This window comes from Periplaneta americana, chromosome 3 (assembly GCF_040183065.1).
Source record: "Periplaneta americana isolate PAMFEO1 chromosome 3, P.americana_PAMFEO1_priV1, whole genome shotgun sequence".
Lineage (NCBI taxonomy): Eukaryota > Metazoa > Arthropoda > Insecta > Blattodea > Blattidae > Periplaneta > Periplaneta americana.
The window spans coordinates 20,946,521-20,964,860 of NC_091119.1; the positions used below are offsets into that span (position 1 = coordinate 20,946,521).

At 34.7% G+C, this 18,340-nt stretch overlaps 1 protein-coding gene across 1 annotated transcript in view; it reads right to left on the reverse strand.

The window, feature by feature from the left end:
* LOC138695835 (cytochrome P450 9e2-like) overlaps positions 1 to 18,340 on the reverse strand; it is a 29,198-nt gene extending 10,858 nt beyond the window's left edge. Inside the window, exons 1-4 of the mRNA XM_069820106.1 lie at positions 18,227 to 18,340; positions 12,449 to 12,852; positions 7,609 to 7,776; positions 5,280 to 5,485 (exon numbers count right to left, since the gene is read on the reverse strand). Of these exons, the coding sequence (XP_069676207.1) occupies positions 5,280 to 5,485; positions 7,609 to 7,776; positions 12,449 to 12,827 (753 nt within the window). The 5' untranslated portion in view covers positions 12,828 to 12,852; positions 18,227 to 18,340. The remainder of the gene's footprint in view (positions 1 to 5,279; positions 5,486 to 7,608; positions 7,777 to 12,448; positions 12,853 to 18,226) is intronic.

Consider the following 18,340-nt stretch of genomic DNA (forward strand, 5'->3'; position numbering starts at 1 on the left):
TAGGTTATTTAGCGTCTTAATGATATGAAGGTGATAATGCCGGTGAAATGAGTCCGGGGTCCAGCACCGAAAGTTACCCAGCATTTGCTCGTATTGGGTTGAGGGAAAACCCCGGAAAAAACCTCAACCAGGTAACTTGCCCCGACCGGGATTCGAACCCGGGCCACCTGGTTTCGTGGCCAGACGCGCAGACCGTTACTCCACAGGTGTGGACCCCATCTTTCGTGTAAGCGAGAGCGCTGCCGGTAGAGTGCAGTAATGAACGGCTGACATGAACACATATATCGTCGGTTTCTTGGTAAAAGTGACCAAGTCCAAAATGCAAAATTGTTGGATAAAGGCATTTAAAAGTTTAATTATCCATCCAAAAATAACTGTACTTCTTTAGATGTTAGTAATTAGCTATTTTGAAGGTAAATGTGCTATATTATTAGTTTTTCATATAAAATTATGTCTTGAATTTTCATAATGTTTGGAAGCCTTCAATGTGACTTGCTCACTTTTACCAAGAAACCGACGATATTTCTAACCAATTTGTTGAACACTAGGCATTAAAATTTGTGTACATTATTATTTTTATTAGTCGATTATTATTATTATTGTTATTATTATTATTATTATTATTATTATTATTATTATTATTATTATTATTATTATTATTATTATTATTATTAGTGGTGGTGGTAGCATTCTTCAATGTAATATCGTTAGAAAGGCGTTGAAAAAATTGTAAACTGTAAAGATATTTACGATTAAAAATGTACACGGCCTTTTTCTTTTCCAATATCGATAACAGTGCTCTTATTAATTGTAACACAAGCAGCAGTTCTCATTACGACTTGCGCCAAAGGTAAAATAGGCCCGCCATTATCTTTTTCCGTCTCAGAATACTCTCTTACATTACACACCATCTCTCGCGCTTGACTCTTTAACGGGGCATCTTGTCCAGTATTCTTTGTTCTCCGCCTGCCTTTTCTTCTTTCCAACATTGCACAAGTCACGTGTTTATAAACTCTCGCAGAAACTAGAAAACACACACTAGTCATATACTCCACCAATGACAACGAAGATAATACGGCTAATATAATTCAAACACAATAACCAGCCAACTCAAAGTCATTCCGGGCACTGTATTCACCACTAGGCCATGGTATTCGCGTGCAACTTGTAAACATAGACACGGCAACACCGTCCCGTTACCATGGTTACGCGTCTCTCGTGATTGGTTGATTTGAATGGTTGCCATGGTAACATGCTAAAGGCGCCATTTGTCAGGTAGGAAGTAGTTTTGGACAGACCATAGTGACAATTTCATCGCACAAGAACCTTTATCTCTGCTTTTTCATAGTTAGATGTGTCAAAATAGGAATACTAAAAACAATACTGTACAGTGTGGGACATAATAAAATTGAGAGGGCAAAATTGTTTCGAGATCTGTAGCGTGGTTCACAAAAGGCTGTAGTTTTAATTTATTCTCAGCATAGATGTACAAGGTCATTCACGAAGTTCTCCACAGGTTTATTGAGGTGATTTATGAGGTTATTTGGAACAAAAAATGTAAATAAATTAATTGGATCACATTCACACATTCATAATTACGGATTTACAACACATTTTCGAAACGCGTCATTGTGAATGGAAGCGCTAGGCATGTGTGTTACCATAACTACGTGCACGTACATCTAGGTATGGATGAAAGACATCGTGTATCAGGTTAAGGGCCGGTATTATAAACGCCATTTGAACCTTACGTTCTGTTTAAACTGAAGGTTTTCGTTCTGCTTCGTATTATAAACCTTAACTACCAGTTAATCTTGAGTTAACTTGAGTTTAACTTGATCGACAGTCCTCTGTCGTTTAAACTGCAGTTCAAGGTTCAACAGTGCAAGATGGTGGTTCCCGCAATACACATGGATATTGCAGATGTTTTACAGGAACGTGTGAGTGACGATAAGTGAATGATCAATATTACTGAACGATCACGGCAGCCAAGAATTTTCGAAATAGAGTGCACCACTTTGAAATATAAATAAATATTAGTTTTAAAACAGATTGAGGCTTTCGAAGCAGACAGTCCTGATCTTCAGAATTAGGCTTTATAGTCCTAACTTTGTTTCGAAATATTGAAATTGGAATACAACATGCAACAGAAAAATGAGAAAATGCAAAAATATGTTTTAGGGATTGAATTTAAACATTATTTGAAAAGATAAATGATTTATTTTTTAATTTTTTAAAACATTCTGTTGAATCTCTGCATCAGTAACTAGTTACGCTGCGCTATTTTTCCTCTGGTAGTAGGCATACTGAAAACGATGGAAGATTTCGGAGGTGTCCATAACTCTACTATAAACCTATTGAGCATTGTACTGTGTGTGGCAGACAGTCTGCTGGTAAGATTTACTATGGGGCCTGATTTATAAGCACTAATAATATTGAATAATTTCAAGGGAAAAATTGTTCCGGGGCCGGGTATCGATCCCGGGGCCTCTGGTTGAACGTACCAGCGCTCTCCCAACTGAGCTACCCGGGAAGAGTTGCTTCGATACCCGGCCCCGGAACAATTTTTCCCTTGAAATTATTGAAATCTGCTTTACAGGGAGCTTCACCTGAAAGACTAGATTTGACTAATAATATTACCTAATTTTACTAGACTCATAAAAATAATTGCATTGTTTGACTAAATTGTCTCATAAATGTTCTAGACAACACATAAAATACGCACACTAATACTATTACTTCATTACTCAGTTGATTCTGTATGGAGTTACGTCACGGATGACATGCAAGGTTTAGTTTGGTCGCATTGTGTTTGGGAGTATAACGTTGGTAGCCAGCGTTAAGAAACTATTTGAGGTTAAGTCTGACAAGCATATTGAAGTACGCGGTATTGGTCATCTTTAGGTTTTATTATGATACTCTCTCTGATATCGAAGAACAGAGATGTTTCTTAATGAAGATTCTCCACGAGCGTCGGCTATTTTAAATCAATAATGTAATTAAACGGCTGCGATAGTCTTCTTTTCTTTCCTAGCAGTAATACCAATCGTATTCCACTACGGTTTAACTTAAGCGAGACTCTGTAATACGATACATTGAGTTAACTCGCGATTAGGTTTAACTTAGGTTTAACATAATCTTTAGATTAACCGTATTTATAAAACCGGGCCTAAGGCACAAACACGCTAAGAGTTGCTCCAACGCATTCTGGATGTCGTGATGACAATAAGGAATAATTAATGTGTGTAGCTGCGAAATGCTACAAGTGCGGTTCACAAACGTGCTGACCGTTGCCTTGAGATTCAAAGATCCATTTTCGAAAATGTGATTTAAATCTACTCTAAATTCAATCAATTGTTTACATTTTAATTATTTTTTGCATTTTTGTTAGTGAAATCCTGAAATAAAAGTTATTTTCTGCTGTATTAAAATTAACGTAACTTCGTAATTATTATGAATGTGATCCCATTAATTTATTTACTTCTTTTGTTCCAAATAACCTCAGGAATCACCTCCATAAACCGGGGGAGAAGTTTGTGAAGCACTCTGTATAATATTTGAACAGAAAAGCGAAGCGAATATTTCGTCAACATATGACCGAAAACGTTCGGCTCGGGGCATGCGCAGTGTGGCATTCTTTGACTTAGAAAAAACTCGAGTCGCTCAACTATTATGTCTCTCATTAATTTGTTTTTATTTTTCATTGACTATTACACTTTTACTAAGTCACACTACTTTTGACCAATAAAACGGTACGAAAGGACGTCTTTCAACCTATCATGACTGCTTATCACACAATTTTATCGCGTCCCTAGCATTTGTTTAATTTTATCGCGTCCCTAGCAATTGTTTATTTTTATCACTACCCTAGCATTTGTTTCTTTGTTTGCCAGCATTTCAAACTGCACTAGTCTGGACGTAAAAAAAAACAGAACATTACAAACCACTCCAGTCGATGCACGGCAGTTTCAAATATGACTCGCATTGGCATTCAAGAACAAGAATTAATAAAGATCACTGGTCATAACTATGCATCTTCTCTGAAACCCTATTTACAAATAAATGAAGAGCACCATTCGGAAATCCGGAATAAGTTGAGGAATACACCATGTACATCAACGAGTTTCATTTCTTTTACGCAACGTCTAATATAACATCAACTGAACCACCAACCACTAAAACATTCAAATTTGAAAATTGTACTTTCAATTTATTGTTTCTTTTAAAATTATTCATGTGTATTTTTTTTCCATCATCGTTAATTAAAACTTTTCTTGTTTATTTCATCAATCCTAATTAAAACTTTTCTAACACTTGTTTATATTATTTAGGTTATGTTATAGTTCTGCTATATGATATTATGGATAGTCACGTATCAGAGATTGTTTAATACTAAGATTTATTGAAAATCATCTGTCAAGTGACGTTGATTACTGGGATCCGGATGATTGAAGTGGAATTCAAATGTTTTAATAAAAATGAAACTGAATCAACAAAACCTTCTGGACTAGTAACCGTCCACATAGTTCAATAAAGATTCCATAGTTGGCATATCTGATAACAAAAAAACAGCTAATCATAACACACTACTGCCATCTAGCGTAATATTTGTAATATTGAGATGGTACAATAATACATTTGAAGACAGATGTATTTTCGTAATAAAATTGAATTCAAACGAAAACTTACTAGGCACTTGGTAATTGATTTCTTGTAAATATTTTCTTTAATCTATCACAAAATATTTCAATATTCAGTAATTTCATCACTATACAATTTTGTTATTCTAGATTTAATTTTTAATTCAGTAAATATAAAATATTCTTTGTTTCTCTATGATAAATTATCTAGCTTTAATTATTCAGGTAATCTTTTCATACTTTGATTTTATTGTAATTGTAAATTTAATGCTAATTGTAATGTTATTTGTAATTGTAATTATAAATTTAATACTAATTGTAATTTTATCGTTCATATTGTAGTTGGAATCTCCTGGTAGAGGGGCAGAGAAGGTCTGACGGCCTTATTTCTACCAGGTTAAATAAATAAATACTACTACTAATACTAAGCCAATTAATATTTTATTGTATTGGAGTACTTTGTTACTTCTAATCTGTATATACTTTCTTCTAATCGTGTAATAATCAATTAAGTCCCATTCGAGTTTTGATTTTCTCTAGATAAATCTGCTCGTGTTCCACTCGCAGCTTTATCGATAAAATCAAAACCTCTAGGGAGATTAGTGTTGATAAAATTACATAATGTTATAATTAGTGTACCTTCATAAGCTTTGGGCTAATCAGGTAGCCAAAAAGGATTACAGCTCGAACACCTCCGAGATTAGTTAAATCTTTCCCCATCATATAAAATTCATTTTTAGGTTTGTTAAGCGAATCACAACCAATTCCAAAAGCCGACGTTTCGATCACATCATTCGTATATCTTGTGAACAAATCTCTCAATTCAACCACCAGCATGTCACCTTCTGTAAGCAAAGCAAAGCAAAGCATTGTATTAACTGTCGGTCTAGATAGCGCAAGCGATATTGTGTCTACTGCTTGGTCCAAAGGGTTGTGGGTTCGAGTCACCTCCTCGGGCATGGATGTTGTGTACGTAGGTACTAGTTTAAGAAACTGAAGAAGAGAAACCAGAAACGAAAAGGGGGAAAAAAGAAATAAAAACCACACTACATAGTTCAGACTGCATCCAGAAACTTAACGTATACTTGTGTAAAGTTCGGGAAAACAAATTTTAAAGGCTGGGTAACAATAAATCGGGAACGAGAACCAGAACGAGAATTAGAAGCGAAGAACGAGAACGTGATGATTTTTATTCACAATAAACTGAGAACGGAAAGGACTATGCATATCGATATTTATGTCAATAACGATATGTAAAGTCGATATTACGCATTCTGATGTTATTTGTGTAGGCGTACACTTGACCAATGGAATTCTCTCATGAGTACAAGCAAGCCACATAAACACAGATTAACCTAACTTCAAAATTTAAGGCACAGAATATTTAAGAATTCAATTCACTTGTTTCTCTGATCACATATACACGTAGCATAAACATATTGAAAATTATTCTACTTAATTTTTTGGTTAGTTACAAATCACCTGGTGACAGCAGCGTATAGGTAACTAAAGTATGGACACTTTGTACCTTTGATGTAGCCGGACTGATTTCAATGACCTTCAAGCCAGCTAGAGTGTGAGATTCTGCTTTCTCCCTAGAGTTGGCGCTGACATCACACCAGCTAGCAGTCGACACAGCGGAAATATAACACATATAATTAATACATCTAGGTACATTATGTGCTCAAATAAAATAAATTTGATCCATAAAATAATAAATCCGTCATTAACTGTAATGTCTAGACTCTAGAGTTCCTTTATAATGAGAGTTGAGACGTTGACCCCAACAACAATTAAAATATGTAATGATTTGATAGCGCTGAAAATGGAAAAACAAAACTCCTATGAGAAGTAAAACCATATACCTATATTAAATAATATACAAATATTAAACGAATTTGATACATAATTTTATAATGTATTATATTATTTTATAATATAATTTATTATATCTGAAATATAAAAAATTATTATTACAACTAGTTTGTCACTGAGAAATAAGGAAAAGCTGTTAACTTGAATTTATTTGAAGCAAAGCGTTACTGGATTATGCAATAAGGTAGGCGATGTTTGGATCCTGTGTCTCAACTCTATTCTCAATTATTATCTTAGTTTATGCTCGATTACACTAACCTCTAGCGCTTGAAAGTGGAACTAAACGCAGTTGCACAGAGAAACAAAACACAGGAAAATTCGCTCAGTGTCCTTTCTTTATAATCCCTATGCGTTGGTGACAGTTACAAGAAATTACGTCACGGCCTCCTTGCTTCAAAATATACATGAGCAAATAGCTTTTTGATGACAACAGAATTAATCTAGTAGGCTGTGATCGGACACGAGAACGGCAAAGTTAAAACTTGGCCAACTCTCCGTTCTCCTTCCCGGGCTCCGGCAAGCTTTTCGTTAATTGTGAATGCTTATATTTAAATAAATTTATTTTAAACGAGTCAAAAGACGTAAGGCAAAAGACAAAGCACTCTCCATATTGTATGCTAATGTAATGTACACAGAATATTATACATTGCATACGTCCGCCTGGATAGTTCAGTTAGTGAATAAAAAACACTTAGTGTTAATACTGTACTATATTTTGAGTAAATAAAAACTGAACTAAAATTATAAAAACCAAAATCGTAAAATTTCCTAGTTTACTTAAATGGATGTTCTGCTTTTCTTCCCTCCTATACCTAGTAAAGTGATTTGTTTTTATTTTACGCTAGTATAATCGAACTCCGGTCGTGGAAGGGATAACAAACAGTGTTTCCGATCCTCAACCGTTAATTCAAAGGTATAGCCAGGTTAATATTAGAAATTTTAGTGAAATTAAAATGATGTTCCTGTATTTTCCGAATTACTTCTACACAGTCTCATACGTTACTTTCATGTAGCTAACTCAATCAGTTGGATTATTTAGTGAGTCTGAAGTTTTACTTCTGGTGACAATGTAACATACTCCACTCATACTGACCTCTTTCTATTTTACAGTCTTCCACTGGCATGTTCTTATCCTTGATGCAAGTCTTCAGGAAATCTCCTAGCTGCTCCCCACACTCTGTTATCAGCGTGAACATAGTCTTCATCTTGCTTGACGTGAAGGCAGGACTCAGGGTAGATCTCATGTCCTTCCATTTCTGACCTGTAAGTACGTTATAGTTGTATATGCATACTGTATTACCACTTTGTTTTCAGTAAAAGAACACAAGTCATAATTACTGAGTTCATTTTAAATTTACGATATGCAAGCCCAAATTAAAAATAATGTAATAGGCCTAGATAATTACTTCTTCACAATGAGTAGTATATTTTGTAAGCGAATATGTTTGTGTACGAAAATTTAAAATTCCTAAGGAAGATCCAAGTTGCGATTGTGTTTTAGAAAGAAAAGTTATATAATATTTAATAATTCGAATTTGTTAGTGCATTTGTAGTTGCATGATTTCTTAAAATGTTGAAAGCACTCTAAGTGGGCTATTTTTACTTCTATTTCAACTAGTTTTAACAAAGCTTAATCGATTTTAAAATTGTCTGACTTTTGACAATGTTAATGTAAACTTGCTGAAAAATTCATCCTCGTGTTTATATTGGCTTACATACATATAATTTTAATGTACCGAAGTACATATGATATTTCCATGCAGATATTCTGCGTCATCATGCAATGAAAGAGTAATGTGTGGCTTAGTGGATAAAGCATCAGCACGTAGAGCTGAAAACCCGGGCTCAAATCCCGGTGCCGAAGAGAATTTTTCTCTGTTTCATTACTCTTTCATCGTTACATACAGAAATTCATAATTATAATTGCATCGCAGTGTTAGCATATATTGACAATATTGTTTACTGCGCTTGACTTATGCTTTTACATGTAAGTACAAATCCAGGAAAACTTTATTTATTTTTATTGCTAGTAAGTTTGAAATGAATACAAATTAATAAATACAATGAAAGATAAACTAGCCCACTCCTGAATGAGTAAGACTCGTGCTCAGAAGGGGATTCCAATACAGACAAAAATAAAATTAAAATTGATTAAATAGTGTTTAATTTGTTTAAACCCAAACTATAAATCCAATACAAATTGTTTTAATTTTCTTATTAATTTGGAGAGGATTCGTGGTTGAAATATTATTGGAATAAAATTTGTATAATAATCTGGGACCTTGAATCGTGCTATGATAAAAAGCTGCATTGGTTTTACATTTTGGTTCAGACAAACGCAGAGAATTCATATTTTTGGTTCTATATTTATGTATATACCTTTCAAACTTACTTTCAAATTCTTTATAACTTCCAGTGGCAATGCTCTTAAGAGCCTTTTGAGTCTTAGCCTATCTTAAAAATTTGAGTTACACCTAGTAACAATAGGTCTATAAGTTCGTAGTAACGATATATCGTGACACTAGGTTTCACTCAGATCCTTCCATATATTATTAAATTCACTGTTGGCAGTTATCCCAGAATGGAGAGTTCAGTGCGAGGATTGTAGCAGAAGTCTCTAGAGCAGATATGCTCAAAATTGTAAAAGCCCCGATTACACGGATGATGCTGCACTGCACAACACACACAGTGTACGAACTGGGCTCCGCAACTACATTGCAGCACCGCATCTGTTAATCGGGATCTATGTTTCGATTTAGTAACCTTCATTCTCGAAAATAATTCTTCGCACATGTATGTCCAGGAAAAGGTAGCTAACATAGTGGTAGAGAATAAGCTCATCTTGGGATATTTCGTTTTGTTAATTTTTTAATACTTCTATGCTTGTCAAGTCATATTCTCTGCATTTAGTTCTGAATTCTACGTTACTTTGTAAATCAATTAACTCGTCCTGGAACTGCACTTTCACTATTTACTACGAAAGGATTAACAAGATTAATATCACTTTCCATACGTCTAAAATCACTAAATCTAATGTTCTGTGAATTCAAATTTGAGTTGTTCCAGTACAGAGATAAATATAATTAACAATATTTTGTTCAGACACCATACATCTCTTTACAAGTTCACCATCCGTGAAGGGTTTAGTGCCTTAGCTAATTCCCAACATACTACAAAACTTGCTCCTAAACATAGACTCTGAATTGTTCGACTCTCTTCAATGTTTGGCCTTTCATGAAGTGCTTTCAATTCTTGAAACTGTAGTGCCTCTGAAAGATTATGTTATCATAACATGTATTTATGTTGGGATAAAATCACTACAATAATAATCTTCTTCTTCTTCTGCACTTCACGGTATAGGCAAAATGCCTGTTCCGTCCTCACAGCATATCTCTCCATCTCTTCTTTGGTCGTCCCACGTCCCTCCTTCCAATCGGTCGGTATTGATACAGTAATTTTGGTAGTCTCGAATTGCTCATCCTATCTACGTGATATAACCAATTATTACGGTAGCTTTCAATTTGTTCGTTTATAAAAACTGTCTGCAATTCTGTTCTAATTTATAATAATAATAATAATAATAATAATAATAATAATAATAATAATAATAATAATAATAATAATAATAATAATAATAATAAAAATTGTAATAGACGTAACAATAGTAATAACAATACTACTACTACTACTACTATTATTACTACTACTATTAATAATAATAATAATAATAATAATAATAATAATAATAATAATAACAACAACAACAACGTTGGTATATGAATACATATTACAAAAAACAGCTTCCCTGTCACTTCGGCATGTTCTGGATGGCAGAGCGTATAATGTAGTTTTATGTTGCTCAGTAGTATTCCTGACAGTACCTTACAACATAGTAAACACTTTACCGAACGCAAAACAAATAATAGTCTTTCTCCCACACTGTACGGAATGATCGTTTGCTTACAGAAGGTTTTGACTGTGTCATTGTCCCGCACTGTTCGTACGTTACTAAGTACTTGAACTGCCTTCCGCAGTCATCCGTCGAGCTTCGAACGAGGAACAGCACGCTCTACATTGGAAGGTTGTGATTACAGAACGTAATCGGGAGTCTGAGAATGAGCATACCTGTAAGTGGCATAGTTACGACCTTGACTAGAAAGTTGGAGGGGGGACCAGGAAGGGGATATCGATTCGCTACATGTCGGTACGAAATGCGGCTAGCCTCTTTTTTACAATAATATATTACGCTATATTGGTGTTTTGTAAATGTGCTGCGTTGTTGAGTGTTAGTTTAATCGAAAAAGAGAGTGAGTGAGTGAGTGAGTGAGTGAGTGTGCGTGCGTGCGTGTGTGTGTTTTTTTTATATATTAATTTTTGTGAACAATGAGGTCATTATTTGTAGAATTAAAAGAGAAATCGATTTCAAATTGAAATTATGAAACAAAATGTGCTTACAAAGAGAGAAGATCGACACCACAATTACATATTAAAGTAGCGGATGGAGGAAGACAAAACAGAAATTTCCAATTTTCATGGTAGTCCTATAAGAACCTTAGCTAACTGGGTACTCTGAGAGAAAGAAGTTACGTTATACTGTATTCTGTTTGGGGGTAAAAATGAGTGGTCATCATCTCCTTGTGGGGACAGCTCTCACAACATTTTGATATAAAAGCCGAGAAATATCTTGCTTAGTTATGGCTTTTAAGGAACCCGGAGGTTCATTGCCGCCCTCATATAAGCTCGCCATCGGTCCCTATCCTGTGCAAGATTAATCCAGTCTCTATCATCATATCCCACCTCCCTCAAATCCATTCTAATATTATACTCTCATCTACGTCTCGGCCTCTCCAAAGGTCTTTTTCCCTCCGGCCTTCCAACTAACACTCTATATGCATTTCTGGATTCACCCATACCTGCTACCGAGAAATATCTACAGTATACTCGTAAAGAGATAAAAGGCAAGCAGATTGTTTTTCAATGTATCCAGTATTTATACCTTAGCTTCGTCACTGAAAATTTCATTTGTTATCGATGCACTTAATATTTAAGTATAATAAGAATCTAAAAATTTTACTGCATCTTCAACGAATGAACATTTCACCCGCTGAAGATTGAGTGAACGACTACGAAATGGCATACTTCCACTCGGTAATGAGTTTTGGAATAATATTCAGGGAAAATTCCACAGATAGTAACAATAAATTTCTATTACAAAAAAGAGTAATTAGAATAATAGTAGGTGCCAAATCTAGGGAATCGTGTAAACTATTTAAAAAAAACTATAAATAATGCCCATGGCTTGTCAGTATATCTTTTCATTAATAATCTTCCTCGTATGTAATCGTGAAAACTTTGTAACTAATTCAACAGTTCATAGCATAAATACACGTCAAAAAATGACTTTCATACCCCATCGGCAAGTCTATCGTGCTATCAAAAAGGAGTGTGTTATATGGCAGTAAAAATGTTTAATGGCCTCTCTATCGATATAAAAAAATGAAACTCAAAACATAAAATTATTTCAGGCCAAATTAAAGAATTACCTAATTTCTAACGCCTTCTATTCTGTAGGTGAATTCATGACATTCAATAACACATCATGAAATTGATACTAAAACTTTGTGTTGTACTAGTAGACTATATTGTAAATCTCGCCTGTATATATTTCATGTACTGCAGACTGTGACTATAAATTAAGATTTTATAATAGTATTAAGTTTTTGACTTGTTCCATATTCTAGCTGTAAGCAATGTATGAATACCATGGAATGTTAATAAATACAATACAATACAAGGTACATGAAAGTATGTAATGCCAAAAGCAACAAAAATTAATTTAGTGTGAAACAGTAACAACGTTATTATTATTTTTGGAATTCCCTGGTATTTTTTTTTTTTTTTTTTTTATAAATTCAGAATAATTTCTATCTTACCTTTGAGGTTCAATAATCCTTTTCCAAGAAGGGGTTCAACATCTTCAGTGACAGGATTTGTGTGGTCGACGAAGAATTCAAAATCCTTAATAGTCACAGTTTTTATGAGCTCAGGGTCTCTAAGCATAATTACGGGTCTAAAAAATTCATACACACCCCCGTATTTATGACCATCCAACTTTTTGTACAAATCGTTGATGAAGTCAGGATATGAGAGCTTTCCCAAGATCATTGGTGCCATATTGCCGAAGAATGGTACGGGCTTAAGATGGTGCACATTCATCTTATAGAAGTGATTGTGAGTCCATGTGCCAATGACGTAAGCAATTAATGTGACGATGCCTGCAGCCAGGATCCACTCTAACAGAGAATCTAGCATCTTGATGAGTACTTCTTTAAACCAACTGAAAAATAAGACAAACATTGCATGTTAATAGATCGATTGGAATCTAAATACAGTGTTGAAGTGACTCTGCAGATTTTCAGAGCTTATAGCTCAAGTTGGATGTAACAAAAAAAAAAATAATATCATATTGGTGAAAAGTCCATAGTTTTCTGGGAAAAAAAAATGTTTTTCCCAAATGTTTAACATCCTCTTATTCGGTAACTATTGCAAATCGGATCGTGATTTTTGCCCGTGTCGAAAGAAAATCTAATAAAAATTAATTACCCTTCTGGCGTATTTCAGTAGCGCAGATGGTTTTCGTGTAAATTTAAGGGGAGAAAATGGTATTTTTTGGTGAAAAATGAGTAAATTTTCTAAAAAAAAATTATTTAAAATACCCTGTGATATGTGTGGAATGCATAGCATATCATTTTGTGGGTATTTGTGCCCTTGTCGGATGTTGAGTCGCCATTTTTAAACTTCCTGCGTTATGGATTTTTAAATCACTCGCCCACTTTTATTGTTGTTTCTGGTAAATTAAATTTTCAAATAGAAAAAAATTTTCTTTAAAATAACCTTTGATATGTGTGGACTACATTGCATTACATTTTGTGGGTATTTGTGCCCTTATCGGATGTTGAGACGTCATTTTTAAACTTCCTGCGCTATGGATTTTTAAATCACTCGCCCGCTTTTATAGGTTTCCAGTAACTTCATTTTTTTTATTGCTACATTGCCAGACAAAAATGGATATAATTTCTGAACTATTAAAGATACATGCATGAAATTTAGAACATATATTCTTTAGACTATTAGGAAACTTTCCTCTGTAACACAATTTTGTTTATTGATTTCATTTTAAAAATACGTCCGTTTGTTTGCAAGAAAGGAAATCAGAAAATTGTTATTGAATTTTAATTGTTTATTTTACAAACGCAGGAACTAATATCAAAATTCTGTTACAGACAGTTTGTAGAACATGAGTTTGCAAATACATTGCAAAAAATTGTTTGAATCTATCTTTAAAAACTGTTTAGATATATCGGTTTTAGTACAATCCTGCATTGGGTATATTTTTTTTCAAATTTGGGCCCTCAAATATTTTTTTTATTTGGTTGAGTTACCACACCTATGAGCTCTGTACATTCATAAAATTAATATTTTACACCAAATAGGAAAAAAAGTTTTAAAAATACCATCCTCTCCCCTTAATAAAAAACATTAATTTTAAGCCACTGAACGTTGCGAACAGATTTCAACGTTGTAGTCAGAGAAGGAGAGGTTCACCTAGGGAGACAGACCTGAATTCGTTGACCACTTAAATTTGTATTACGAAAAGAAAGGGGAGTGTCTTAGCGGTGATGTTGCTAATTTTATAATTAACTGTGCTTTTAATCACAAAAAGTAATATAGGTTTTCTATTCATTTAAGTGCACCCTATCGTCCCATTCAATCTTTCAATCACTTCCACCCTGTATGTATATCAACATGTTGATAAGGTCCCTTAATCGGACAGCAGCCAGTGTCGCCATGAATAGGTAAGAGGACTGACATATTTTCTACAGTCGTCCACAATGTTCGTTTACCTGAAAGTTCAAAACGTTTCTGGGAGTGTCGGCCCTATGATCAGCTCCTCTTCGACGCTCTATAGTTGTAACATTTTGTTTAATATTGTCGTAATTTTATGCAATACTTACTTACTGGCTTTTAAGGAACCCGGAGGTTCATTGCCGCCCTCACATAAGCCCACCATTGGTCCCTATCCTGAGCAAGATTAATCTATTCGCTATCATCATGTCCCACCTCCCTCAAATCCATTTTAATATTATCTTCCCATCTACGTCTTGGCCTCCCTAAAGGTCTTTTTCCCTCCGGCCTCCCAACTAACACTCTATATGCATTAAGTGCTACATGCCCTGCCCATCTCAAACGTCTGGATTTAATGTTCCTAATTATGTCAGGTGAAGAATACAATGCGTGCAATTCTGTGTTGTGTAACTTTCTCCATTCTCCTGTAACTTCATCCCGCTTAGCCCCAAATATTTTCCTAAGCACCTTATTCTCAAACACCCTTAACCTATTTTCCTCTCTCAAAGTAAGAGTCCAAGTTTCACAACCATACAGAACAACCGGTAATATAAGTGTTTTATAAATTCTAACTTTCAGATATTTTGACAGCAGACTGGATGATAAAAGCTTCTCAACCGAAAAATAACAGGCATTTCCCATATTTATTCGGTGTTTCATTTCCTCCTGAGTGTTATTTATATTTGTTATTGTTGCTCCAAGATATGTGAATTTTTCCACCTCTTCGAAGGATAAATCTCGAATTTTTATGTTTCCATTTCGTACAATATTCTCTCACGAGACATAATCATATACTTTGTCTTTTCGGGATTTACTTCCAAACCTATCTCTTTACTTGCTTCCAGTAAAATTCGCGTGTTTTCCCTAGTTGTTCGTGGACTTTCTCCTAGCATATTCACGTCATCCGCATAGACAAGCAGCTGATGTAACCCATATACAATTTAAAGAGGAAAAGGCTGTTATAGGCGCAAAAAAGTAAAAATAGGTCTTAACATGGAAATAGGTGCATATATGATTGATGCATAGCTTTCTGGCTAGGGAATGTCTTTCACTGCAAACCCAGCATTCTCCAATCTTTCCTGTTTTCCGTCTTCCTCTTCGTCTCCTCATACAATCCATGTATCTCAATGTTGTCTATCAGCTGATTTCTTCTTCTGCCCCGAACTCTTTTCTTCCGTTCACCAATCGTTCCAGTGCATCCTTCAGTAGGCAGTTTCTTTTTAGCCAGTGGTCCAGGAAATTTCTTTTGTTTGCAGTTTTTCGTGAGAAAGATAAAAGCTGTTCTTCTCGGTGGTTTCCAAATATCACTTTCTCTTTTGCATCTTAGTTTACTTGCTGAATTTAATGTAATGTCTTTTTCCAATCGTTGATTACTTGTTGAGCAACTTTTATTGTATAAAATATTCAACGGTCTACTGGATAATAGCGAAATATTATCACAAATCGAGCTTAACGCTAGAACATCACATTTAAGAAATCGCCAATTGTTATATTATGGAAAAAACGAATCAGTTGAACACACATATGTACTATATGAAACGGCCTCCCTGTCCCAATGTGCAAACAATCAGAAAATTGAGGAAAACCAAAGTAATTTTGAAATAAAGAGAGGAGACACTTGCAGAAGGGATAGGCGTGACCCATCGTGGCATTTAAAATAGGGCACGACTTTTAAAATGGCGCCAGAAACACCTGTTAGAACGGAGTATGCAAATGAAACTTGGTGAAATAATTCACAACAATATTTCGAATTTTTTAATTTAAAAATTAAAAAAAAAAACGAATTTTAGGATATACACCTATTCTTCAGTACAGTCTCCTCCTTATGGGCCATAGTTTTCAACCATCTTGGGTTAAGCAATTTCCATGAGTATTATAAATATGAAAAATTAGGCAAGATTATTTTCTATAAAATATGTCGAGGAATTTTTTTACAAACAGCAATTGAACTTTTCCGTACTTTTTTCTTGCAGTGCCCTATCCCCCTTTCCCCAAAATTAAAAAAAGTCCGCGCCTATGGTCTACATGAGTCTTGCGATGGTGACTAATAATTGCGAGCGAGAGCTATTTTATGCCCGCTGCGTGCGCGCGGAGCTTTTTTACCTGTAAACATTGCTAAAGGATGTACAGATCTTAGAACACAGCGCATCATGACGGAACGGAAGCGCTTAAAGATTTCAAGGGAGAGTGGAAGATACAATATTTATGCTTCGAACACGGTGATGAAGTCCAGTTATTGTTGTGTAAAAAAATGTCATTTGCAAAAAAAAAAGCAACATAAAACGGCAATATGAGGCGCAAAATGAAAAAAAAATATATAGGCATTATTCAGGAGAAGAGAGAAATAAATTCATTTCGGAATTAACATCGGAGGTAAATTAATTTACATTTTGGTCAGTAGATTGTATCTAGATTCCTTTTATTTCTTTATTTTAAATGTATTGTTGATGTTTTATTTGTTGCTTGTTTCTGGATATTTACTTTTATTAGACTACGTGTCTCTTTAATTTAGAAATAATATTTTATCTTTGATTGCACTTTAACTTATACTATTACTAAGCTCAAAAAGCTAATTCACTTTTATTCCAATAACTATTTTCAGAATTTTTAGCAAATATGAACTAAACATTTTGAAAACTTTGATGCAAGGAGCTTTTTTAGTAACGTCAATATAAAATATACTTAAAAATATAATTTCAAGACTATTAGACCTAATTGCACCAAATTTTGTACAGATATTATTAGGATAGATCTGTTTATATAGTTTAAATTTCACAAATTTTTGGCCGAAATTGTGGAAGTTTTAAATGTCACACATATCCCCTTAAATGATTGACCCCAAAAATTACGATGGCTCTCAATATCTTAATTTAATCAATTTGGTTTTTCGTGTTACGTGCACCTCACAAATCACTAAGAAAACTCATTACATAATTACGACTGGAGAGTAAGGACTACATTTTCACAATCACACAATCAATATACTCTATTTCAATCAATATTGCCATTATTATTTTTTCAACAAATACTCAAAAGTTCTTAGAGATCACACACGTCGAGCAGGTAGATCCTATTAGTTTCTCCTAACCAATGAAGTGAAGTATTTACATAATAAATAATTGCTTTTAACAGTAAAATGATTTACATACAATTAACTTTTCCTATTTCTCTTTTTGTTCCTAAAAAACCCTTCCCTTTGCGATTTGTTTATATATGTACATGTATATTAAATAACTGAATAATTAGCCCTATTACATAGCCAGAAATTTAGTAACGCAAGTTATTGTAATAATTGCTGCCTTTATTCGCTGCATGTGCATGTACTGTACATCCCTGTTCTCTACGTTACGACCCTACGTAGTGGATGCGCTATGCGCTCGTGATCAAGGTCCAGCTCTTCTACCAAGATTGGGAGCTAATATCTTCTCATCCCTGGTCTACATAGTGCATGAATTTCAATTGTTGCACAGATCAATGTTAAATGTCATGTTTTATTCAACGACGCTCGCAACTGCAGAAGTTATATCAGCGTCGCCGAATGTGCCGGAATTTTGTCCCGCAGGAGTTCTTTTACATGCCAGTAAATCTACTGACATGAGCCTGTCGCATTTAAGCACACTTAAATGCCAACGGCCTTGCCCGGGATCGAACCCGCAACCTTGGGCATAGAAGGCCAGCGCTATACCAACTCGCCAACAAGGTCGACCAAAACAACGTTGTTGCATAAAAATTGGTAGTGATCTCCACTGGGAGAGGACCTATGTACAGAAAATGTAATTATGTAGTGTTGTAACTGTTGTACGCACCTGTGTGAAGTCGAGGTTGAACGCCGCCTGAGAGCGATCTGCAGTGTACAGGCAGACAACTTATCTTGCACAGGTTTAGCTATCTCTTCTGCCGACGATCTGTCTGTTCCGTGT